Raw genomic sequence first — 26,478 nt, 5'->3', positions numbered from 1 at the left:
ATTAATAATGGTAGTTCTATAGTTTTATTGACGAAAAAAAAATTAAAAAAAAAAAAAGGAATAAGAATGAAAAAATAATTTTAAAACTCATTCTAAGTATAAGCATACCAAATAAGAGAATCTTATTAAAATATTTAAGGGTAAAATTGTCATTTTAAATTACAATCAGAGGAGGTTTCTGAAATTATCCCTTATAAATTTGGTTTTTTATACTTAAAACTCCAAGAATTAGAGTTCTTCTGCTTCAAAGGCCTCCTCCTAAATCTTTTCAGTCAGGATACTTCAGGTTGCCTTGTTCATCTGGGTTTAGGCACCGGCGTCTCGTGTCTTCTTCAAAGTCCCTATCAATTTTCGATACTTAGCAATAGAAACTCGTTCTGTCTGTGCTTCTCTATATCGGGTTTTAAATTTTTAAACTGCCAATCAGCAACATATGTATCAATCAAAAAGAAAAAGAAGAAAAAATTGGGTTCATAATCAAGTCTAGTTGTCATTAAAAGCAAAACAAAGATGCATGGCAGCTTAATATATGCCTGGTTTTTAAATGATTGCCTTCTTCCTGGATCCACGAAGTATGAGTACTCGAATTGTGAACACCGATGCGTATTAGTACACCATACATCTTGGATCGGTCGGAAGAAAAGTAGTGAGTGTCTTTTCTCAAGTCAATGGCTTTAACACTAAGCATGCAGAAATTGAGGTAACCCTAAGTATGCCATGTTCGAGGTTCCTCTATTGGGTTCATGCTAAAATACCTAATCATAAATTGTTGACCAGATCACGGGAAAGAGTGGAGTTGACGTTAGGCTCAATTCCACTCTCCCTTCTTCTGCCTTTCTGCATAGAATTGAATAACCATTCTAATTGACCAGCTCGATGTTTCATATATATACTATAGGAAGGCTGTACGTTGTTCTCGAAAAGACCATAAAGCCCTCAAAGCAAGAAAGCATGCTCTGTCAACAATAATAAGCGAGATGTCGGTCATGTTAAAGATTTTGAGTAATTCTGTGAAGCCATGCATAAATGATGTATCAAAATCGTTATCCGTTCCAAATTTTAGTCGGTGTTTCACTATTAAGTATATCAATTGCATAACATTAAAAAAAAAAAAAAAAAAAGTTACATAATGTGAACTATTAAAACATAAAAGGCATGTTGAGCAAAAGAATCAATATGTAATTCGAGATGAATGTAATAAGAATCCATCAATCCAACCAATTGCTCTTGTCTTGTGGGAGTTTATGGATCTTCATCTAGCTAAAAGTGTGTCCTTTACCATTATGTTGCGAAGCCACCGTCATATTTAATTTCAAGATGAGTGAATAGAGTTAAAAAGGTCAGTTCTTCAGGCCATCTGACGTTTAAAATCACAAAGCCCGCCATCAATTATTAGTTAGGTGTTCATGGTTTGGGCAAAATGGTATTTTTACTCTCTTAATTCTCTTTTTAATACACCTTCCTTCAAGGATGGAAAGTCCAAATTGTGAACTGAAATGCACGACATTGCCAACCCAAAGCTTTACATTGACGAAACCTCTCGCAAATCACTGTCTTCAAAGCCATTTTCCAATGCCCATTTCTGCATCCTCACCTCTCCACCATCTCCTTTCCATGTCCACCATTCATGCCGATACGATGAAGCCAAGCAGATCGTCAAATGGCCAGCGTTTCATCATAACTTCCTTCTTCTTCATAGTTTTTCTTTGTATTCTAGCATCAATAAACGAAGTTAGATTCGATAGTTTTTTAAGATTTGGTAGATGTGCATTTTCACGCGCACCCCATTATTCATCCGAAGAAAAATTTCTTGCAGCTAATTCATCCTCCACGTCCAATTCATCATCCACCGATGACGTTAGAATACTGATAGGAATCCCAACACTTCCTGATCACTACCACAAAAGACACTTCCTACGGCTAGTCTACGGCATACAATCACCTCAGAATGCAAAAGTCGACGTGAAATTTGTATTCTGCAACCTCACAAAGGAAGATCAAAAGGTTCTCGTGGCACTAGAAATTATGCGTTACAACGATATAATCATCCTCAACTGCAGAGAGAATATGAACCAGGGTAAGACCTATACCTATTTTTCAAGCTTACCAGAGATGCTGAACAACACAGATGGACCATTTCCACCATACCATTATGTGATGAAAGCTGATGATGATTCGTATTTTAGGTTAGAAAATTTGGTTGAGTCTTTGAGGCCGTTGCCTAGGGAAGACCTGTACTATGGTTATGTTATTCCATGCCCAAGTATGGACCCTTTTGTCCAGTACATGTCTGGAATGGGGTATTTGGTTTCTTGGGATATTGTAGAGTGGATTAAGGAGTCTGATATTCCATTGAAGCATCTTGAAGGGCCGGAAGATAAGGTTTTTGGAGAGTGGCTTAGAGATGGTCATCGCGCTAAAAATAGGTACAATGCTAAATGGTCTATGTACAACTTTCCCGAGCCTCCCACAAGGTGCACTCGCGAGCTATGGCCGGACACTATTGCAGTTCACCTTTTGAAGACTCAAGAGAAGTGGATTCGGACATTGAATTACTTCAATGTTACAAAGAACCTGAAACCATCTAAATTGTACCATATACCTTAGTCGATATGAGTTATGACAATTTTTTGTTTATTCTTTCCGGTGGAGAATTCATATGGATTATATCCATATACACAGACTAATTTTGATTATTGTCGTTTCTTGGAAAATAATTTTCATGTATTTGAATTCAGGAAGTCAAAAACAACTATTGGTTATTCTCTGGAACTAAGGAAATTACTACTCTTTATCTTAGACTCAATAATGTGTTTATTTGTCATTCCATCAGCCTAGGGGAGTCACTCTCTGTCAATTGGTCTTTTGTTCAATAATGTGGACATATTTGCTTTGATAATTTAGAGGGAAAACTTATGGAGATCTAAAAACTTATTGTGGCTGCTTATCCTTCAAAAAGGACAGGGTAACCTCAAGCCTTGACATATAGAGTCTTGACATTGTCAAATATTATAGTGACATTAGAATTTCTCTTGTGGAAATAACATGAACAAGTTTACCTTGATTGATAACAAAATAGATACATCTTAATCCTTCTCTAGTCAACGTAAATCCATCCTATAATAAGTACTAAGATTTACTTGATTTTCCTGTTTTCAACTTTTTTTTTAATCGTCTTTTCTAATATTAAACACGAAAAGTGCACTATTTCCTTTAGTATTATCCTTTTTAAAATAATCAAAAACTATCTCGAGATGGTATGACCGTCAGCTAGATCCTACCGATTTACTCGTAGATGATAATCATAAATTTTATGGGTTGAAAAACAAACAGAACATTGCAGTGAAGGGGATATATACACACATGCAGGTATCCACATTACCCAAGTGGACAAGTCCCATGGGTTGAATTGAACCCTCCCCTCCCATGGGAGAACAAGTCCCGGTGGTTATTCACTCTAAGTGTTAAATTACTTAGTGCAGTATTCTAGTGAAGGACCATTAGAAAGGATGGAAAGGACAGATTAGGCCTCCTCGGCCGAAATACACAAGGAACGATGGGTTACATACATCCGTTTACATTGATTTATTTTTGCATTTTCCTACAAATTGGCAGTAGCTTGAGGTACATATGATTCAGCACTTGTCCACTGACCCACAAGAAGAAGGCTGCCATGGATAATCCCAACAAGTAAACTTGTTTAAAATTGGATTCTGAAATTGTCTCTCTCAACAAGAAGACTCCCCATATATCCAAATTTGAGGATTCTGCACTTGAGATTTTGTTCCCCCCTCACCAAAGGCAGGCCTATAGAGATAAGAAGATTCGTGCGGACCTTTCCATTTCTCCAAACGATATGGACATCTAAATCACCATCTCGTTCCAGTCTAGTTGCTAACAAGTAAGGAACACTTGCGTCGTAACATTACCCAAAACCCTAAAACCCGAGGATCGGAGGATACAACAATTCTAGCAAACCTTGTATGCTTCCCAACTTGGGGGCTACTACAACTATTGTCCTGTTTGGCAACTTCAAAGTCTCGTACGACTGTAGAACAAGAAATTTTCCAAACAAACCACAGTTTGCCTGTGCTACAGCAAAACCTTAAGCCAGCACTTGAGGGTTTTTAATGAATAAAGCAGTCCTACACCATGCTCAGCAGAAATCGCCCATCAAGAAGTAATGGCCCTATGCATGAAGAGACCAACATTATCTGGCAGTACCCTGCAACCTCATGCCAGATTTCCTTCCGAGATACAACACAAATAATGATCCAAAAACTTGATACAAGTATGGATCATGACACAAAACGTTCAAGAGAATCCATCACAATTATCACGACACAGGATTTGCATATAAATGCCACATTCACAGGCGGCGAACTGGAGATCATCTCATTGTTTCTTAATGAAAAACATATCTACTAATCATCTCAATTAACTCAGGGAAGTTTCAAGGGCCACAAGACCTTGATGATGCCTTGTTGCTTAGGTTTGCAGCAGTCAAATCATTTTATTAGGTAAGTGAAGGCATCTTATCAAGAAAAAGATCTTGACTAAACATTGGTTGCCACCCAAGAACTTCCACGTAGCTGGAAAAAACACCCTAGTTATATTATAAAAAAAAAAAAAAGGAAACCAAACTGCATCCTCAAGAAACCCCATCCCTTAAAAGCTCAAGCCAAACCACCATCAATCACTAATGTTTCCAACAACCAGGGGATATTGGGAAGTATACAAAACTGAAATTAAAGTTGTAAAGATCAAAAGTCAGGTGGTCGCATCAACTTAGTATGTTTGCTGAACAATTAAAAATTAACCAAACCGACAGAATCACCTGGTAGACTTGTCTAAGCAAAAGAAGACAACATTATGCATAATTTGATAGTGTATCTCAATAACATAAAAAGTTAAGAAGAAGCATCAGTTTTTTAAGGACATGCTGGTGGGAGGAAATAAGTTGAATTTTATGCATAATAAGACTCTAAGCAATTAGCAACAAACATGCTTCATTGCCTAAAACCACGAGTTTAACAAAGAAAACCATCCCCAGATATAAACGCAACAAAACTGCTTAATGGATAAAAATCTAGAACACGTTTGCATCATAGTTATCCATTCAGTAAACTACATTGTAAAAGAAAATCATAACGCCTTCTAGTAACATAATGCTATACCCAAAAATTTCAACGGACTGAAAGACCTTCCTAGTACATTTATAAGAGAATAAGATTGACAAACGCCTAATCAAACAAGCTGAATCCCATATCTTCATCACTCTCCTCCTTGGGCTCCTCCTGAAAAAAAAAAAAAGCAATCATCCCATTTAGTATCGCAAAATTTTGCTATCCAAATGAAGTAATACTGTAAACATATTTGGTAAATTTAAATATTCATAGGCAACTAACAATACAAAAAAGGAATAGACAAAGGTATAATAAAAGTACCTTCTTCTCCTCAGCGGCAGGGGCAGCAGCAGCGGCCGGAGCTGAACCAGCGCCGGCACCAGGAGCAGCAACAGCAACGGCAGCGCCACCGCCACAGCCAACGTTGACGATAAGATCTTCGATGTTCCTCTTCTCGCAGAGCTTGGCAAAGAGGCTAGGCCAGTAGGATTCCACGGTCACATTAGCAGCCTTCACCAATGTAGCAATCTTCTCTGCCTGTAAAAATTGGACTAGGAATGAATATAAAGCAAAAAAGAATAATAATTCCGAAACAAACCAAAAAAAATGGCGAATGAACAAAAGCAAAAAAGGTTACAGTGACAGGGATCCCATCGTCGTGGAGGGCCAGACAAGCGTAGGTGCAGGCGAGTTCTGAGACCGACATCTTTTTCTGATGATCAAATTGACGAGAAGAAATCAGAAGAATAAAAAATCAAGAATTAATGAAAAAGAAAACACAAATAGAAGATATTCTTTTTTCTCTGACCACTTGAAGCCGACGGAAATTTAGGGTTTTGTGTGGATATCCTCTGATGCTGCGGCCGCCCTGCGGATTTTCATTGATTTGGAAAAGGGCAAGTTTATTTTATAGGGTTGCAATTAGGGCACGCAACTAATTAGAGGGGCTCACTGGGAGTTGTGGGCTGCTTGTGACTAGTGGGTGGGCTTACTTCAAAGTGCAGCCTAAACGGAGCCTGCTAAAGTTTTCTTGTGATGAATCTATGTATGAATTGCATTGGCTAAATTGCATCTCGCATTTTGTTTACTTAGTTGCCATAAGGATGAAACACAGGTTAAGTACTCGTATTGTACTCATATAATACACAAAAAAAAACAGTTGAACGAATTTCTTTTGGGATTAGGTTTAATTAACTAATGTCAAAAGTCTAAGGAAAGAAAAACGAATTTCTTTGTTTCATTCATTTTAAAAATACTCTAAAATATAGTTGTACTTTTCACATAAACTTATAAAACATGTACTCCTTCCGTCCCACTTTGATAATCCTGTATTTCTTTTTCATCTGTCTCAAATTGTAGTCCACTTTCCAATTGAAGAATGTAGTTGTATTTTAATTTTTCTAAAATACCCTTATTCAATTTAAGTAGTTGTTACTATAAACATACTCCATTTAATGAGAGTTGATTCTTTTTTTACCATCAATTCAAGTTCCCATAAAGTTGTACCATATTTAATGTGAGGGTATTTTAGAAAAATAACAATCTAAATTTACTTTTCCAACAAAATTAACTACTTTTTCTTAAACTGTGTGAAAAAAGAAATAAGACTATGTAAGTGGGACGGAGGGAGTATTATACTTGTGGTATATTATACTTCTTAAGTTATATTTAAAACATGTTCTATATTTAGTGTTCGGTCAATTTTATCCCACATTCCATCAACGTTAATGGTTAAATTTGACAAAAATCCTTAAACATGGCTTTTCTTTTTTTTTTGGTTGAGATACCTATTTGTAACAATGTATTGTTGAGGGATCACCAAAAAATGCAATGAAAATAGTCTAAAGGTAGGACATATAATTAACTCAAAATACGATAGTAAACACCAGGTTATAAGATGCGTAAAACTATTCTATCTTACGAAATTATACACATCACTACAAGAAAAGCACCAACAACTTGGTGTTGCATTAATCCAAGCTTGTTACTGTGGGTAAGCATTTTATTTTCATTGGAATAAGGAAAAATGGTAAATTCAATTCAAGAAAGCAGGGAACAAAATATGAAAAGAACTTTTGTCATCCCCACTATATCCAGGGCCCTAAATTGAAAACAATTACTAAACAAAATTAATCATTAACCACTGTAAGAAACCAACACAGTTTTGATTATTGATACTTTCACATTTGACGGTATAGAACCAAATATTGAATATCAACAGCAATTGTCCACTTACAACACCAATTGCAAAAGGAATTTAAAAGACTACACTAGCACCTTATACCATCTTCCAACGAATCCAAGTGTATGCCAAAACCAAATGCTACCTCGAAATACAAATACCATATTCCAATGGATCCAAGCATATTCAAAAGCAAATATCACCTCACAATACACAATCAACTTCAGAACCCTGAAATAGCAGACCTAAACATACATGATACATCTTTTGGTTCATGACAAAATAAATTGTTTTTTCAAGATATTTCAATCACTCTTGTCTTTATGAATTCTTGACATTTACTTCAACTATCAGAGGTTTTGGACTCTTTACCATCAGTACACACATTGTCATTTTCTTCATTTGAAATCATGAGATTTTGACTATCAAATTTCTTGGATTCTTGTCCATCATTCGACACATCTCCATAATCATCAATAGAAATCAAAATATAGCAAATTTCTGACACTCTTTTGCATTAGTCCATTCGTGCTCATCCTCATTAATCAAGATTAAAGCATCTTCATGAATTGCACTTGTACTTGTAGCAAAATCAAAATTATGATTAGAAGTTTTGGACTCTTTACCATCAGTAGACACACTGCCATCTTCGTCATTTGAGAGCATGACATTTTGTTTATGATATTTCTTGGACTCTTGTCCATCAATCAACAGTTTTCCATGATCATCAATAGAACACAAAATATCTTCAAAGTCCTGGCACTCTTTTCTATTAGCCCAATCACTCCCATCCTCCTTAATCAAGTTGGCAAAATCAAAATTATGATCTTGCTTGGCTTGAGCCAATTGCTCTAAAACGATATTCAACTGATCACACACACTTTGATCATCTCGTTCTTCCAATTGTCTGATGATTCAAAGGCAATCTCTGACAAGATCTATCTTGTATCCTCAAATAAGCTTCATATATCATCGATTGCATACCATTATGCCTATCTCCAACTTCAACTCTTTGCAAGGTTTGTGCGATCTTATTTGTCCCAAAGACATTATGAACATTTTGAAAATTTACTTCTTGACCTGGAGCTGTCACGAATTGTTTGTTTTCCTATAAACCAACACATCATAGGTACTAACAAATTCTCAAGACTTAAGTTATGAATGGTTGGCTAGTTTAGCCTAAACACAAAGTGTGCGGAAGTTATGCAGAAGTGTAAAAGTAACAAGCAAGATAGAAAGTATGTGTGGCAAACGAAAACTTATATTACATTCAAAATTCTTATACTAAGGTTGCTATAAATGGAAAGGGTTTGGTCTATTTATAGGCAAGTTAAGAACACTACGCATCTCTAGAGAATGTTACAAAGTGTACACCTACACATGTTCTCTAAAAACCTCTACACAAAGTGTATGTACATTTTGACCCTAAAAACATCTACGCAAGTCTCATCTGACCTACAAGATGCTAGATCGTTCCATAAGGCTCTTGAATAGTTTAGAATGTTCAACAAGCTTCTAGCATATGTTACACAATTCTAGTAACTTGTGGTATAATCTCCTTGCCTTAGCCAAGCCCACAGGTCTTGACACTTAGGGTTCGTTTGGATTGTAAGTTATTTGAGATATTTTTACTGTAACATTTTTTGTGATGTGATGTATGTGAGATAAAAAGATAATTGGGAAGATAAAAAGGTGTATTGGAAATTGTAATGATGATGTAAGTAAATATATTTGGGGACATAAAGGCCAATCCAAACAAAGTCTTAGTTAAGGGAATGAGGTGTGGGTCTATTAACAGTCCTAACTTTTCTGTCAAAACTACTGTGTATAGTGCTGCGGGATTGGCCGGCTAGGCACGATCACACGCGAGCTGGATGCAATCCATGTCAGAGGGAAGAATGGTGCAAAAATACAACTCGATTCACATTTTTTACGTAACAACTTGCATGCAGCACAAGCTGCTTTTCATTTGGTGTCGATTGAGAGAAACTCTCTTTTTTCTAGAGTTTCTTGATGCATGATAGTTGTTTCTTCATGAAAGGTTGATTCTTGATGAAAAAATTTCAGGATTTGATTGACTGAATCTGTGAAGATCATAAAAGAGTAATTATGGAGTAAAAGCTTATGCAGGAGAGATGCTAAATTGAGATGTTGGAATCGATGAAAGTATGGATAGTATCTATAGAAAATTAAAGAAAAATGGTGATGGAATGGTGCACAAAGGAAGAAGTAGGGAAGAATTGAAATAAAGATGGACGCGGAGGTCGATGTTTACGCTCTGTTAGTGGAACGGTGAAGTGAAAAAAATTATATTTGCATTGGAGTCAGCGTAATTCATTTGCAAATTGGCAATGAGTCATGTCCCAGCAAACTCATCCAAGCAATATATATATACACACACACACACACACATACTAGTGGACTTTAGTTTCAGGTGTCCACTTAAAATTTCAAGAATAATTAAGTGAAACCATTCTTTCTCATAAAATCAATAGGAGCCAAAGTAGAATATATGCCCACTTATGTATATTACTAAATAAAAGAGAAAATCTTAATCCTATCACTAAATACTAGTAGGTAATTACCAATTAGTTAACTTAATTATAACTATACTTAGAAGTAAAATTTTAATGGAAACTGATACATTGGAGTTTAGCTTAACAATTAAATTTAAGTTCTTATTTATTTCAAGGTTGTTTAAGAATTGAGATTATGAGTTAGAACTTAGGATTATGAATCTTTTTTTTTATATCATGTTTGTTTGATTGTTTGATTGAATTTTATTGGAAAAATGTATAAGATATTATTTTGTTACAATAATTTTTAAAGAAAATTAAAATATTTTAACTCACTATTGATATTTTGGATTTTGGATATTTCCGAATTACAATTCTTTGATCTAATTTATCTAAGGTTTAGACAGTAATCGGATATTGGTCTTAAAAAATTAATTTCCAAATTACCAATTTTTTTTATTGAATTCCTGATTATTGACCAATGAACACCTATAAACATAAAGGCCATACTTGTTTGATTTGGCATGAATAAAAGGCAAAAGGAGGAAAACCTACAATGGCAAGAATAACAATATGCAAGAAATATTATTGTAGGTAATAATAACGAAACTGTAATTAGAGTTTAATTGAAATCTATCTTAGGATTCAAATCTATTAGTAGTCCATTAAACCTAATCCAAGAGTCATGGTTTAGATAGCACATCCACCCGACCAAATTACAAGTTAATTAAATTAAGATTAACCCATTGGGCCTCAAAGATTAATGGTTTCATTTATTTATGAGTATTTATATTTCCTGCACTTTCTCGAAATGATTATTTTGCATGATTAATTAACTGATCACTATTTAAGTATCGAAATAATCTATTGCTATCTAAAATGTCAGATCTGTAATCCTTTCAAATTTGTGATTGTTTGATTGTTTTAGTGTTTGTGCCAAGGGACGTAATTTGACTATATAAGAAACTTTCAAATGAATATATAATCTGAGTTATAAAAACCCTCGTAACATGTTTGTTAGTTAAATTAGTAGCTTTTCTAATTCCTAATGCGGTTAATAAATTAAATGCTAATCATATATAGAGTTGTATTTTAGTTAGAGAAGTAATGGTCGTAGCTTGATTATCAAAGAAAAAGGGAAAAAAAAGGTAGGTTGTTAGAGTTTATCGATATCCAAAACCAATTTATTCATGAATGTATGAATTTATCTTGGTATTGATAATCAATTGAATAAACTAAAGTCAAAATTATTCTTTTAAATAGAAGTAATCTCTCATTGGTTTATTTTATTTAATTTTGTCTTGCTATTCTTTTTATTAAATTGTTTTAGTTTAATTCCTTGAAACCCCCTTTTTTCATTTATAATTTTCACAAAAAAAAATAAATCACCCAGTACTTGTGGAGATGATTCTATTCACCACTGCACTTAAAATTATATTTTTGAAGTAGGAATTTTATTCGATATCCATCACTTCATAAAAAGTAGGGGGACTAGAAGGATCAGACCACAACATTTCTTATCACTTTAATTAAATTTCGTGAAAATTAGGGCTAAAGGGTGGAAGAACCAGTAAGGAAGACGAGAAAAAAAAAGTTAGAATGACATTCAATTAGAATGAAAAGAAATATAATGGTTTGATCTTTTTAATTGTCATTCCTTCGTGTATTCTTTTATTATAAGATAGATGATGAAGACTATGAAACTTTTAACACGTATATTTAAATACGTATCATAAATTTATTTATTTTTATATGTACACGATTCTACTCCTACTCCTATCATATACTAAAGGGAGGGATCCAAAAAGGAGTGGACTCAGAGCGTCGTTAAGGGACCGGCATAAGATTGAACTGCCTTCAGACTAGATAAGTGCATAATCTTAGAAAATTAATTGTCCCTTTCTCGTGGCCATCTCAACCGTGTTTGGTTGGTTCATATGGTAAATTAATTGATATCTAAGAAAACAACCAATATATTGTTGAACGTTTCCACAGACAAACATGGTTTCTGACCCCCAAAACAATGTGTCGTTGTGATGGAGGAGTACCAGCTCAACTTAAATTAAAATTGCACAAGATGATCTACATATGGGACAGGAGTTACTTCTAAGCAGCCAATTAAGCATGCATACCCTGTGGAAGGTATGGGAGCAAGGTGATTCAACAATCCTGTCTTTAGACGGAAGGAGCCTATCCCAATAGATTGAACACTCTCTCACTTCTGAATTAGCAGTAGTGCCATTACCATGATGCTGATCAAGAGGAAGTTTGATCACTAAACCTGCCCTAACTTCATCCAAGACGCCCTTTGATTCTTCAACATACTTGTGTAGCAGCCGGTGCTTCAGGACACCTTCGATCTGCTCACTATTTAAATCAACCTGATCATGAATCCACTTCTCCTGATCATCAAAACCAGAAGGGACAGCAGTATTCCTAAGAGATATAGATTGGCATGCTTCACCTCTCATTGTGACTTCAAGGTCGATAAAGATAACGGGTTTGGGACGCTGCCCGTACAAGATTTCACGATTGAAAAGAAAATTGCAACGCAGGTGTACTGCTGTTTGTAGGACAATTTGGTCGAGATCACTGCATGCACCAAGAAAACCAATTTGTTCAAGTGCAACATGTATTAACCTTAGCGTCGTCATAAACGAAGTCAATTTCCCCGCTTGGGATTTGGAAAATAGTGCAACTTTTGCCTCCGAGTGCGAATAGTAGCAGCTTCCCGGATGATTGTTTTCTGGTTAATATGTTTTCAAATGGATAAGAAACAACCCGCCGAGGAAAGACATGGGTAACTTTTGTTCCACTTGAAAACGCGGATGTCTGCTTCGCACTTTTCAATCATAGCCATTATTCCGCACGTCAAAATAAAAGATCTGTTTAAGGTTCTATATCGATCGATCGATATGTGTGTGTGTGTGTGTCTATATATATATATATATATATATGCCAAAAGCCAGAGTGCTAGCCGTTCTGGACTTCCAACTGGTTATTTGGTTCTTTCTCTTTCCAATGTTGATTCGGAAGCTCAATTGGTTTCTTTTTCCCTTTTCCTATATGAATTTGTTTTTCTTCAAAACAGTGAATGCGCTTTTTTATTTCTTATACTAACGGTTAGGTTAGCCATGTGTTTTTATTATTCTTCATTTGTTTAGATTTGCTCTCCTAATCTTCTTAGTTAATTAGTCCCCGAATCATTGCTTTATAATTTGATACTTGGAAGTGTATTTTATTTCTAACACTGGGAGGGAAATACCCGTGCATCGCGCGAGTATTTGGTGTTTGTGATTGAAGAAGATTTTACAGTAGTTCAAACGAATATAAAAAAACTCACGTACCTTGAGTAACAATATGAAATAACAAAATATCTAATGTATACTGAAAGATGGAGAAGAAAATTATATATGCTATCTTGCTCAGTTCATATATTTTGAAACAAATACTTGAATATGAGTTTTTCATTAACAAAACTAAATAAACTTTAAACAAATACCCAAATGATTAATGGCAATAAACAAAGTGATTATCCACTTAAAAATGCATCTACACAACATTCTTGTTGATGAAAGTAGCCAACTTTTTTAACAACGACAAAACCTAGTCTCAAAAGGTTTGGTTCCATCCGATGATTCAGCAATGGATCATCAACCCCCGTAGATTTTGGGTGAACATAATGCCAACTGCCCTTAACATAGGCCTTTACTTGTAATTTCATTAACTCAATACTAATTAGATCTTTCCCCCAAAAATAAGGACAATTGAGAAAAATCACATCAAAATCGAAGCCGTTTAGTATCTCCAGCCAAACCCTTGATGCCATGCTATGTGCTAAATTACCACCAGCACTATCCCCACCAAAAAACACCCTATCAAAGCTAGCATAATCCCTAAGTCATACCTCAGGACCCTCGCTATTTGAATGATGGGCAACCCATTTGACTGCAATCTAAGAATCTTCATAAGCAATAGGCAAAGGATGCTCAGGAGCAAGCCGATAGTTAATTGAAACTGCTGTAACACCAGCTTCTGCAACTACTACATTAAGGTACGTGTGATATGTAAGAGAGAAGGCAGATTTAATCAAAAAGCCTCCACCATGTAAGTAGACCAAAAGAGAAAGTTTTGTATCTCTAAACCTATTCCAACAAAATCACATCATTTAAATTGTATAGAACAACCAATTTTGTGGGGAAACAATAATATCAACATTAAATTGCGCTAACAGAGTATCCAATTTTGAAATGAAAGCATTTAACTAACAATAGAAATTACGATTTTACAAAGCAAATCATACCATTAAAAAAAAGAATGAAACCTCACCTCAACTTAAACCACCAAGAATAACTTCACCAGAGAACCATATTGAAATCCATAGTACAATGGCAATACAAATAAGTATTTATCGGAAGACGAAAGAAACATAACGGAAGAATGTGAAGGGGCAGACATTTGAAGAATTGAAATTGAAACTAATACTCAATCATAAATTCCTTAATAAACCACCTTGTCCTTATTTTAATTGAGATGAAAATGACGTTTGAAGTTCTTCAAGTTATAATAGCAAAGTAACAGTAATAATTGATACAAACCAAAATGAATGTCTCTGCAAGGACATTTAAGTAATTACACCAATAAAGAAGCTATTATAGGTTGTACCCATTGTAGAAAAGATGATCAAATAATCTCACATTTCCAAACTATCCAAACATTTGAACAAATCATTACTGCATCTTTTAGAATATAAGGACATTTCAGTAAACACCATAAAACACATGCTATCTAAAGTAGTACCCAATACTATAACTACACTCAAAACAACCTCACAATTCCAAAATACCCCTACTATTGCGGTTGAAATTCAAAGCCATTCTTTGACTTAAACTCATTTTTATATAGTACAAGGATTTCAATTTCTTAAAAGTCATAATTGTCCTTCAACTATGATTTAGCTATTTCATTTAGGGCATAGTTCAAAGTCAACCCATTCGAAAAAATTGAGATCCCCGTGTTATATATTATATTAAAAAAATAAAAAATGTTTTCCATTAATAAGCATTTGTTCTAGAGGAATTGGTGATGCTAATCCTCCAAATAAAAAGGATATATTAATTCATTTCGCTTACTTTGTGTTTGATACCACATTATCATATTGTTCAAAGGCTACGCTTGGATTAGTTCACGATCGAAAGGTTCTAGTTAAAACCCTAGATTTTTTATTTCTATTTTTTGGTAAACTCTATTTGTTTTGTGCGGCAATCGACTTTCTTTGAATCCAAAGATTCAATAAATGAGACTGATTTATTAGTAGAGGAGAAAGGTTTATCATTTCACTCCTTTTCTTTTTTTTTTAATTGACATGCAATGCAATTGGTACAGTCGCGCATTTTGTGCATACTCTTTACATTCATTGGTTTTTCTTAGTGGTGCCAAAGATTGAACCAGAAGGAATTGGATTCAATCAAGAGCTTAGAGTGCAACGGGTCTAATGTTGAAGTTTAGGATGCAAAGCGAAAATTAGATATAAGTAAGCGTGTACAAATTAAGTAAAATAAATCAATTTTTTTAAAAGATGTGCAATTCTACACTTGCACATTATGTGCACGCTTATTAATTCTATCAATGCTATTAACAAAAGGGGACTCAAATGAGATGATTAGAGAGTTTTGGGAGTAACGTGTCTTAAATTAAAATTAAAGGCGCAAAATGATATTTGGATACAAGTTAAGAAGTACAAATGACCTTCGTGAGATATTATTTTTTCTTTAAAAAAAAGGTTCTTTTAATACATTTATTTGTTTATTTTTGGTAAAAGTGTTGCAATTTAAGGAATAAATGATAACTTTTAAAGTTTAAACCATTAATAGTGAATCCTTCTTTTTTTTTTTTTTAATGGTCTTACAGTGTGCCTTCATGTGAGCAAAATATAGAAAAACCATGTATGAATTTGCATCGTATTGCATGCCAAATTTTGGTTCAACGACAGGCCTGTGACACAATAGCGTAAACGCCGTAAAGGCGTAAAAGTAACTAGTAACGTCTTTAATAATAATAATTACCCATCACTGCAACCTAGGCGTAATTCAGCTGAGCCGCTGACCTCTGCTTTCCCTGTATGCCACGCCGTTAAACCTTCCCCATTAACCTCCAACGCCGTTGTTTGCTCAGGTCGTCGCTTATACGGCGATCGTCCTGCTCTCCTTCAGCTCTTTTTCCTCCGTAAGCTCTCTTTATTGATGCATATATGTATACGAAGCGCAATATATTATTTTTGTGTTCTTTTTTTTTTTTTTAAAGGTTGTGCCCACCTTTTCCCGCAGCCCTAATTTAACTCCTCCATTCCTTGGCCAGCTGAGATTAACTTGTCGAATTGGGTCATTTGGGATTCGAGAACTATTTTTGTTTTGTTTTAGTGTGTTTAAATTTGATTTGGGCGCGTAATGCGGAAGGTAGTATTTGTCTAATTGATTATTCTGTTGTTGTCCCATCAGATTTTGTTTGAACCTTTGCGATTTGAAGAGATGAGCAGCGGTCCGGCCCCATTTTCAGAGATTGGACGACGGGCTAGAGGTATTAGTAGTGAAAGTAATCAATGGATTAAATTTAATGCAGGATAATTGTATCATCGTGCCAATGATAATGTGTCTAGCTATCTGGTATAGCGGGTTTATAAGAATGTTTCTGATTCAAGTTTCCATCGTTATAGATTTAATAAACGCGTTGTTATAATGGGCATTATTTGAATTGAAAATGTGAAAGTAAAGACTTCTGCTAATGGGGTTTAATAGTGAGAAAAAGGTAAGTATAAATGATTTTGGAGTGGCACGTTTGGTTCTTACCATGTAGGGAGAAGCTAGGAATATACTTCTTGAAATACAAAGGAGGAAAAAAGATGGGTTTACTATATCTGTTCTTCAAAATACCTTGAACTGAATATGATTTTTGTGTTTATGTGCAGTGTCTTACAGATGGAATTGATCCTTTGCTCATTCGCTATTTTTCTTTATGCTGTTAATCCCTGGAAGTTTGTGTTGTGTCACTTCTTAAGGAAATTCATTGAGCCTGATCTATGTGTCCCAAACTTCTCTGAAAATTGCCTTTTGACTAACTGCAAATGTTTTTGAAGATAAGCTCTGGATGTCTTTTTGAGCTGTAGCTACATTGACAATGTTGACAAGACATAGAAAGTATTACATCTATAGAAGCCAGCTTCTGGCATTCCTTTCCTTCTGTATATTCTCATATAAAGACATGAATGGATTTCTTTGCTTCTGCTAAAATTGTCTGCTCTCTGGCTAAGATTTTTAATGCGTCTTTTCAGATGTTTTGGCTAAAGATTACAACTATGACCAGAAGATCACTATTTCCATTCCAAGCGCCACTGGAATGGTACTATATCTTCTAAGCTTTTCTCTTCATTCTAGATGCTTATGAATAATTTTTCAAGCCTTTAGCAGCTATTACTTACAGCTATTATGTAATTTTGAGAAAAATATCTTGTCTGAAAAATAACAAAAATTATGTGACAGAGAATGTTGAATAATAATATATGCACTTAATTTTTACAGTAAGCATGATTTAGGCAAACTAATCATGGTTTTCATATGGGTTCTACTTTACTAATTAAAACAAGCCGTAACTATTACTTTCCATTTCCTCATTGAGACCATGAATTAGTGAATTTCCTTCAGCATGCACTTCAAATTATTATTATTTTTTAATTTCTTTCTCTTTTTATTAAGTTGTTAAAATTGACAATCAATCATTTCGTATTTTGCCAAGGCTCTATAACAGAGTTGAGTTTTTTTCCAGGGTCTTACAGCAACTGGTGTAAAGAGGGATCAAATTTTCGTCGGTGACATTAGTACACAATACAAGACTGGAAGGACTACTGTTGATGTGAAAGTTGATACGTATTCAAATGTATGATATGATTCCTACCTTTCAGCAGATTAATGACTGGGACATATAGTATTCCTTGCTATATCTTCAGCTTACTATTTTGTCCCTTGTAAATGATTCCCTTGTATTATATTCTGCCATAGAATAGGCATTCATTGGTATTTGCCTTTGCAGGTATCAACAAAGGTAACCTTGAATGAAGTCCTTTCATCTACAAAAGCAGCATTTAGTTTCAACATACCAGATCACAAGTCTGGCAAGGTTTGTCTTATTAAATACAGAGTGAAAACCATTCACTCATCCAATGCGGTCATCTTTTAAAATCTTTTCATCTATGTTTATTAGTTTCAAGATACAATTAATTATGATAAATTGCTATACTTAAAAGTAAATGGTGCAATAAAGTGTGTGAAAATATCACAATCTGGTTTTATTGTTAGACATTCTTGTTTCCTTGATAAGATTCTGAGATGGCATATCCGAATTGATGTCATCTGGTGTGATAAGATTCAAAGGAAATTTGAACTAGTAAAATGTGAAAATCTAAATCTACTCCTGGTTGTTCTAACTAGCCGACTTATTCTTGAGCTAACAAAATCTACCCAAATCTACTGATGGACACAGTAAAAGTGGCATATCTCAAAAAGTTGCAATTTGGTTCTCCAAAATGGACTGTCACTAGGACCAGTATAGCTGTTTGTTTTACCACAATATTCTGAAACCATTGCATTGCACATCAGATTTCAGTTGAAGATATGAATTCTCCTAGTCGTAACATAGGCACACCTTGTAAGTATTATGTTCCTTGTTACCTGCCCCTACTCATGCTGATACAAGTTTCTTGATCTGGCCTTTTTTTCAGCTTGAAATACATTACCTTCATCCTCATGCAGCCATTAATTCCAGTATTGGCTTGAATCCTTCCCCTTTTTTGGAGATTTCTGGTGCAATTGGTCTAAAGGAATTAGCTGTTGGGGGTGAAATTGGATTTGATACTGCTTCTTCTTCTTTCACCAAGTACAATGCCGGAATAAGTTTCAACAAGCCCGACTTTTCTGCCGCACTCATACTGTATGTATTTGAAGTTTTCTGCATAATCTTGGTGCCTTGTTATATTTCTTTTATGGCTGTTTTGTGCAGAATTCTTTTTGGTTTTACTGTACGTGGCAGAGGCTTTGTGGTATGCTTGATTTGATGTGCTATGGGAAAATTTGCCAGCAAAAATTCTTAGTTTTAAGTCTTGTAGATAGTTCTAACTCATTGCATTCCTGTCTATTTTGAGAATTCATAGCCACTTGAGGTATTCCATAAACACTTTTGAGAGAATCCACGATCAAAGTAAATTATACTTGATTCTCTATGTAACTTTCTCCATTCATTAGGTGCAGAATCCACCATCAAATGGAGCTGAACATGGGATAAGCAAAAGTGATGAATTTAGAAATAGAAAGCAGTTGGGAATTAGTTGATTTGGAAGTTTCCGATAGAAAAAGATTTTGGGCTTAATGCACAAAAGAAAATCTTCCTAGGCAGCTGGAAGAACTGAGATGAGTAGTTGGCATTTGGCTAGAATAAATGGGTTGTTAAACTTAAGAAATAGTTAATGTTCTTCTCAGTCTTCTTTGTGGGGAAAAGGATAACCTTAGGAAGAGAAACTTCATGAACTAGAGAACTTGTGAAAAATGTGAATAAACTCTTCTTGAACTTTTTAGCATTCAAAAGTTGCTTATGATGAGCGAATCATGCAAGGAGCATTGATGACTAGATTGTTGCATTCTGGAAAACTCCAATCTGAGAATTAGTATGTCTTCATGCTGATTTTTGTTTGCAACAGAATGTGATGGAAACATTATTATGATCTAAGGAATTTATGTTCAGTTGTAGTGGTGAAAGGCTGGATGATGCAAATTTAATTGTGACATTTGGCAATTCATGCTGTGGCTTCTTCCCATCATTTTGGAGCTTAAAATGCAAGATTTTGCAACTTTAACAAATTTATTTCATAAAGGTTGTGTATTATCCAGCTTGATAGCATCTTAGCCCTAAACTTCTTTTTTCTTCACAATCTGGATCTGAGTATCTTTTACCTGGTAGATCGCCTGGCCAAATGGTTCTTCTGTTTAGCATTTTTCATTACTGTTTTGGTTACATGCCTCAAATTACAGTTGTGGCATTATTTATATAGATTTCATGCTAGAGATGAATTGACCGGGGACCCATTTCTATAGTAGTTGCCTACTTTCTTGTTGGAGCTTTTAAAATGAGAGGGGCATTATAAATGTCTGTATGCATAACTTCTGAATCCTGAAGTCTGGCCATGGTTGTTTCCTATTTTTTGTGATCCATTTGTGATACAATTGACGCTTTATGCTGGAGATTGATGGGCACCTAAGAGGATGAATTTTGTGTTGGGATTCCGTTATCCATGGCTGGAGCAACACTAAGTAATGATAGGCGCATGAACCTATTGATATATTTATGGCTGGGTGCTAATATAGAACTTCTAGTGTGTACCTTCTTTATGTTCTAAGTTTGATGTTGGCAGAAAGCTGACTGCCTCTTATCACCGCACTTGCCTAAAATCTAATTTGGACTATGTTACTGTGCTGGGCCCCTCAATCTACTTATATACACTGACATCTGATTTCTAGTATCCTTTTGAGTGCATTGCTATATGGGATAAAGATTAAAGATTATGCATGTGATTATTACCCTCATGGTAGTTCAGAGGAGAAGTAAGCTCGTTTTGATCATCCCTCTAACGTTTTATTCTTTTCCACACAGGACGGACAAGGGAGAAACCCTAAAGGCATCATATGTTCACACCATAAATCCTTTGAGCGGGAATGAAGTTGCTGCTGAAATGATTCACAGATTTTCTACATATGAGAACAGTTTTAGCATTGGAAGCGTTCACAAAATTGATCCTCTCACCACAGTAAAAACAAGATTCTTTGATAATGGTAAGATTTCGATGCTGTGCCAACGGGAATGGAGGGCCAAATCCCTTGTTACTGTATCGGCCGAGTATGACTCAAAGTCCATTAATTCAACGCCCAAGTTGGGTCTTGCCGTAGCTCTTAAGCCTTGAGCAAATTTTGATGCTTCTCTGGTTAAGATTATTTTGTCTGGCACCTTGATCTTAACCATTCGAACAATGTGGTGGTCTACAATTTGTTTCAATCATATGCGGGTCTAAGAATTTAGCTTTTTGATGGATTTGCTAGCGTCCTCTGTGGGAAATGGACCCAATTTTGATACATCCACACAATTATGCTGATAATTTTGAAGAACGTTGTTACCAAAATGAGCAGCATAGTTGACTGTATTGTAGTTAATTGCCTGGAATGGCCGAAATTGTGGGGTATTGGAAGTGATCTATTCTGAGCTCGAATTTTCATTGTTGACAATAAGCATTTCAGACAGATTCGGAAGCTTCTTAATTTGTTGTCGTCTTTACTTCTGGTTTAATAAGATGGAGATATCTCTGTCCAGGAAATATATTTCCTTTTAGCAGGATGTTAAAGCAGGAAACTCTTCAAGTTCATATTCTCACTCTCCTTTTTGACCTGGGTCTGAATTTGCAGCTGTATATGATCTAGGAAGCAGAAGACACAGATCTTGATGCAGAAAATATCGACAACGTATGAGAAATATTTTGGTGACCAAATTAGCCATCGTCTCAGGGCTTTTAGAGTGCTCGTGAGATGCTTATCAAAGTACACTGCAACAGTTTTTCGTCGAACTGAAAATCTGTCCGACTTCTTTTGCCCATTTTTGAGCACGAAGGTGAAGGTGATATCTTTTATTACAAAACCTCCATGACGTGCAGACAAAACCTACATAAGAAATTCGAGTTAGTGATTGCATTCAACTATAGTTCTTCCATCTTTCAAAAAAGAAAAAAGTATGGGTGTGTTTGGTAAATAAGTTTTAGCCAAGTTTGTCTTTCATAAATTTTTTTACAACTTTAGTCAGTAACTTCAAAAAATTCTTCAAAATTTTTAAGTGATACATTTAAAAATTTTTTTATACAATTTCTGCAATAAGTTAGAGTAAAAGGGTCATAGTTCTTCGATGAAGATAAAATTTACAAAATTTTAAATAAATATTAAAAAAATTCATTTGGCAAACGAGGCCACAGGTCTTCCAATGAAGACAAGTACTATATTAGTAGGAAGAGAAAAGTCCACAGGTCACGAATGGTTGAATTTCAGTAATCCTTCAATTACAGCAAAAATGAAATAAATGTTTCTTTTTCTACTGAACAGTAAATCCTTAGCGGTAATGATAAGCAGCAGCAAATTACACAAATGCACCCCAAATATTGCTATTGTTGTTGGCCCGGGTATATCAATCAAATAAGCACACTCCACGCCAGACCAATTTTACTTCTCATCTAAGGAAAAAAAAAAATAGGGGGGGACGAAGGAAGAAGAAAGGGAAAGCTTTAGAAGAAACAAAAACCCAAAATATTTCCTCCCCTGGAACGATCAACAGAACAGATAGCATCATCATCGCCGCCCCTCTTCACCGACTGACCACCCGGCCCACCTCTCCCAAGTCCTTCGCCTGATCTTTAATTCCCCCGGCCAAAAGCTCTAATCATATCACTGAATTCCCAGCTCAAAATCAGCAAATTTCTGCACAAATAAGCTCAAAAAAAAACCGACAAAAAATGTCCCGCAATCCCGACAGCGACACCATTCCTCTTCACTCAACTTCTCAATCCGACATCGACGAGATCGAAAACCTCATCAATTCTCAGCCTTACCCTTCTTCCGTCCTCCCGGCTCGGCCCCCTTCTCCTCCACGCGCCTCCATCCCTATCTCCTCTTCCCCTCTGCCTCCCCCGGCCCCACCTCTCTCCTCTTCCTCCAATTCCACTAAGCCCATCCCCGTCCCTCCCGCTGCCGCCAAATTACCTCCATTGCCACCGTCTTCCAACACCCGCTCTAATGGGACCAGTAATGTTGGTGGCTCGTCCAGTATTGCGGCTGCTGGGTTTGGTCCCGCTCCCAATACTCTAACCGAGCCCGTTTGGGACACCGTGAAAAGGGATCTGTCCAGAATCGTTAGTAATTTGAAATTGGTGGTTTTTCCTAACCCCTATAGGGAGGATCCGGGCAAGGCCTTGAGGGATTGGGATCTGTGGGGGCCTTTTTTCTTCATTGTCTTCTTGGGGCTTACCCTGTCTTGGTCTGCATCTGTTAAGAAGGTAATTTTAGCTTCCATTTGATCTGTTATTCTCCATTTTTGTGTGATTTTTATTTTTCTGACTTTCTTGCTATAGATTGCAATTAGTTCGCTGCCCATTTGATGTTTTTTGTCTGCCTGTCTATGTTTATGTTTATCTTGCTCTAGCTGCAATTGGGCTACTCTCATTTAGTTTTCTAGTTAGTAATCCCTTGATCTGTTTCTTAGCATTTTTATGCTATTTTTATGTTCTCGCTGGAATGCGATTCGCTTCTTGTTATTTGTTGGATTTTGTGGTTGGGTAATTTATAGGCTATATAAGGAAATAATACTTGGGATTTTTTTTTTTTTTTTGCTTCCCATAATTTGACTATGCGCTTTGGTGCAACTTGCATTTGGACCTTGGTTGATGCAGACATATGAGATAGTTATGTAACCTCTAGGCATGCAGAATATGGACTTCTTGATAATGCATGAGTTTAAAGAATGTTTTGAGGGTTTAAGGAGATGGAGAATGAATTGATAGACAAGAGACTGTATTAGTAGATAGATATGTATGGTTTGTCCAACAATGATCTAATCTCCAAGTTTTGGGATGGGACTCTGTTCAGACGTGTGTATGTGCAAGAAAGGTTTGTGTCAGATTTAATGAGACCGCTTTGCTGGGTGTAACTAAGTAGAAGTGAAAGCTACAAAACCATGATTCATGTTTTGAATTTAGTTTATCTAGGAAATTTAAAGTGGCAAACTGATGGAAATTGATGGCTTCATTTGGCGTCTTTCTTTTTGCTTCCTCATTATTGATTTCTTGATAGTGTAAGTTGTCCATTAGAAAGAATGTTGTCTTACGGTTCGAGTTTCTTTTTTGCTGATATGGCAGTAATAGTTGTTACTGACTATATCTGTAGATTCGGTATGTTTATCTTCGATAGGAAAACGACCGGTAGGTGTGGACTCAGTTTTAAGAAAAGGGTCATTACCAAATTTGCATTAAGAAAACATTTTTATGAAAGATGTTTTATAAATGCTGAAAAATGCTTGTGGTCTAATCATACTTTTTTCCATGGAATATTGGTTTACCTTTTCCAATCTTTATAGTCTGCTTTTAATTACCACGTTCTAGATTGGTTCATATGTTTCTTTTGAGTATCATCATCATTTGGATCAAGTTTGCTATTGATAACTTTTTTATCACAAAATAAGGGATAAACTAATGATGGATACTTCTTGATATTAAGAGAAAAAATTAATTGATTGATTGAAATTCGAATTGGAGTTGTCTCTTTAAGGACGTCTGATAATATTGGAATGATACTGAAAAGATTAGCATGGACCCTACAAGCTTGACCTATAACTACGCCTTTTGGTAATGCATATGTTTTGCATGTGTTCTGCATAATTTTACTGGAACTTCTTCTTATGGCATTGCATTAGTTCTGCCTTCATTGGCATAGTACTTAACAGTTTTATACTGTTAGAGCTAAATTTACTCTTGTTTAAGGATTGTTGTTTTCTTCTTAAAAAAATCCCTGAAGATTACAAATATGTCCATAGTTTACATTGGTCATTTGTGCTTTAGGAATATGTTGGCGACAAAAGGTAATACCATATTGAAGGGAAAATTTGTACATGCGCACGGTGTATTGGCGATTGTCGTCTTTCCAGCATCACTTTGGCGTTATTATTTGCATTTATTAACCGGATTTACTTTTTAGTTTGACTTATGTTTGTGAGAAGGAATAATTATACATGTGCCTGGCGCAGCACTCTTGTCCTTTCGGGATCATGTTGGCCTTATCCCTTGCATCTAGTGAAATCATATACTCTTCAGTTTGATTTTGAGATAGAGAGAGAGAGAGAGAGATCCAATATTAAGTTATATTAACAATTTGAGCAATGTTGCCAGCCAAAAAGAGTTACTAAGAATTAAGTTAGTGTAGTTGCCATGTAACAATTACTGGCTTATACTAAAACTGAGAAGTCTTGAAGCTAGAGGTCATGGTGCTAATAAATTGAGATAATGCTTTAACTTTTTCTTGAATCAAATGAAAGAAAAGTTATATATATATATATATATAGATATGCATAAAGGTATTGATATGCAATTTATCTTGCTACTATTTGGGTCTGTACTGTGAAGGATTTGTGTCACCTGTGCAAGTAATTTTCCAATAGTCAACATTGAGAATGCTTCAGGTCCTTATTTTGATAAAATGATGGATTAATGCATCTCTATGAAGTTCTGAGCTTAGTTTGCATAATTTGAGATCCCCTTCAGAGATGTTGCTCTTGGTTTTGCATGAACAATTTGATAATTGTTTCTTCAGTTCTGTTGCTTTTGTATGCTCGTTAATTTTATCTTTACAGTTCTACTACTTATTTTTTACTCCTTTGCTTGGGTGCACATTCAGAATGGTTTGAATGGCACTAAAAATTGATGTTTTCTTTATCTTACTTTATCAGAATCTAATGTTCTGATTTCATGTGCTTTTGACCTTTTTGCAGTCTGAGGTTTTCGCTGTTGCATTTGCACTACTTGCTGCAGGAGCTGTGATTTTGACATTGAATGTATTGCTGCTGGTATGCATCCTTGCCTTGCTGACTTTTGCAAATATAGCTTGCATTTGCATGCATCTGCGTCATTGTAGTTCATGCTTTTGTCCTTTCATGTTTTTTTCTTTAGGAATTAGTAGCTCTACTGTTTTAACACTTTCAGAAATTGGAATTCTGTTTATTGAGCTGAGAAATTCTGAAGTGTTTAGTTCAAAAAGCTGTAACTTTTCATGTTCATATTTTAGGGCGGTCACATAATCTTCTTCCAGAGCCTGAGCCTTCTGGGTTATTGTTTATTCCCTCTGGATGTTGGTGCCTTAATCTGCATGTTGAAGGACAATGTGATTTTGAAGGTGGTTGTGGTGTGTGTTACTTTAGCTTGGAGTTCATGGGCTGCTTATCCATTCATGAGCACAGCAGTTAATCCTAGGAGGAAAGCTCTAGCACTCTACCCTGTGTTCCTCATGTATGTATCTGTCGGTTTTCTGATCATTGCAATCGATTAATGCACTACTTTTGGTGGGTGCCAATCATAGCAATTTATACAAAGCGGATGACTCTTAGATGGCATTGTAGGGACTTGGTGTCTCGTACGAAAATTTTCTTGGATCTTCTGACACTATTTCTGACTGGATCTCCAGGTTTTCTGAAAATATCGCTTGTACTAGTTGTATGTAATTCCTTTACACGCCTTCCTTTTTGTTTTTGTAAACCACTCGCTAATGCAAGTTTCTTTGCGCGAATTGTAGTAGCTATTGCAAGTCATTTTATCTCTTGAAGAGAATCGTTGAACTTGGTTTCAACAATTCAACAGCTCTCTTTCATTTGGCTGCAGAAGGAAAAAGAAAAGATAATCATAACAATTGACTACTTTGATTTGAACATGCTCGTGAAAACCTAGGCTAGGATCCGTGTATCACTGATCTTTGACGGTATGCATGGCCGAATTTTTAACAGAGAAAATGCGGTACATCTTTTCCTGTATATGAAGATGGGA

At 35.5% G+C, this 26,478-nt stretch overlaps 4 protein-coding genes across 4 annotated transcripts; 3 read left to right on the top strand and 1 right to left on the bottom strand.

The window, feature by feature from the left end:
• Window positions 1-1,525: 1,525 nt before the first annotated feature.
• On the top strand, window positions 1,526-2,752 carry LOC113692606 (beta-1,3-galactosyltransferase pvg3). Its single transcript, XM_027211037.2, has one exon. The coding sequence runs from the start codon at window positions 1,573-1,575 to the stop codon at window positions 2,605-2,607; it is 1,035 nt and encodes a 344-aa protein (XP_027066838.2). The 5' UTR covers window positions 1,526-1,572; the 3' UTR covers window positions 2,608-2,752.
• Window positions 2,753-5,078: 2,326 nt separating this feature from the next.
• LOC113691321 (large ribosomal subunit protein P1y) lies at window positions 5,079-6,074 on the bottom strand. Its single transcript, XM_027209423.2, has 4 exons — window positions 5,935-6,074; window positions 5,764-5,838; window positions 5,448-5,663; window positions 5,079-5,297 (listed from the first exon to the last, which is right to left on the bottom strand). The coding sequence occupies exons 2-4, from the start codon at window positions 5,830-5,832 to the stop codon at window positions 5,244-5,246; spliced, it is 339 nt and encodes a 112-aa protein (XP_027065224.1). The 5' UTR covers window positions 5,833-5,838; window positions 5,935-6,074; the 3' UTR covers window positions 5,079-5,243.
• Window positions 6,075-15,904: 9,830 nt separating this feature from the next.
• On the top strand, window positions 15,905-21,169 carry LOC113691613 (mitochondrial outer membrane protein porin 4-like). Its single transcript, XM_027209837.2, has 7 exons — window positions 15,905-16,049; window positions 16,322-16,400; window positions 17,152-17,219; window positions 17,643-17,753; window positions 17,907-17,993; window positions 18,595-18,803; window positions 20,517-21,169. The coding sequence occupies exons 2-7, from the start codon at window positions 16,352-16,354 to the stop codon at window positions 20,821-20,823; spliced, it is 831 nt and encodes a 276-aa protein (XP_027065638.1). The 5' UTR covers window positions 15,905-16,049; window positions 16,322-16,351; the 3' UTR covers window positions 20,824-21,169.
• A 942-nt stretch (window positions 21,170-22,111) lies between these two features.
• Window positions 22,112-26,224, top strand: LOC113694062 (protein YIP4b). The gene is made up of 3 exons (XM_027212917.2): window positions 22,112-22,950; window positions 25,434-25,508; window positions 25,727-26,224. Exons 1-3 carry the CDS (start codon window positions 22,411-22,413, stop codon window positions 25,985-25,987), a joined length of 876 nt encoding a protein of 291 aa, XP_027068718.1. The 5' UTR covers window positions 22,112-22,410; the 3' UTR covers window positions 25,988-26,224.
• The last annotated feature ends 254 nt before the right edge of the window (window positions 26,225-26,478 follow it).

Source organism: Coffea arabica, chromosome 6c, assembly GCF_036785885.1.
Source record: "Coffea arabica cultivar ET-39 chromosome 6c, Coffea Arabica ET-39 HiFi, whole genome shotgun sequence".
Classification (NCBI taxonomy): Eukaryota; Viridiplantae; Streptophyta; class Magnoliopsida; order Gentianales; family Rubiaceae; genus Coffea; species Coffea arabica.
Note: the sequence above shows the minus strand (reverse complement) of the source record. Positions and strands in the feature narration are given on the sequence as shown.

Coding starts and splice junctions, on each gene's coding strand:
- LOC113692606 (XM_027211037.2), top strand. CDS start 1,573: ATGCCCATTTCTGCATCCTCACCTCTCCACCATCTCCTTTCCATGTCC.
- LOC113691321 (XM_027209423.2), bottom strand. CDS start 5,832: ATGTCGGTCTCAGAACTCGCCTGCACCTACGCTTGTCTGGCCCTCCAC. Junction 5,664..5,763: donor ACGATGGGATCCCTGTCACT/GTAACCTTTTTT, acceptor CAATTTTTACAG/GCAGAGAAGATTGCTACATT. Junction 5,298..5,447: donor CTGCCGCTGAGGAGAAGAAG/GTACTTTTATTA, acceptor TTTTTTTTTCAG/GAGGAGCCCAAGGAGGAGAG.
- LOC113691613 (XM_027209837.2), top strand. CDS start 16,352: ATGAGCAGCGGTCCGGCCCCATTTTCAGAGATTGGACGACGGGCTAGA. Junction 16,401..17,151: donor GATTGGACGACGGGCTAGAG/GTATTAGTAGTG, acceptor GCGTCTTTTCAG/ATGTTTTGGCTAAAGATTAC. Junction 17,754..17,906: donor AAGTTGATACGTATTCAAAT/GTATGATATGAT, acceptor TTGCCTTTGCAG/GTATCAACAAAGGTAACCTT.
- LOC113694062 (XM_027212917.2), top strand. CDS start 22,411: ATGTCCCGCAATCCCGACAGCGACACCATTCCTCTTCACTCAACTTCT. Junction 22,951..25,433: donor GGTCTGCATCTGTTAAGAAG/GTAATTTTAGCT, acceptor ACCTTTTTGCAG/TCTGAGGTTTTCGCTGTTGC. Junction 25,509..25,726: donor CATTGAATGTATTGCTGCTG/GTATGCATCCTT, acceptor TTCATATTTTAG/GGCGGTCACATAATCTTCTT.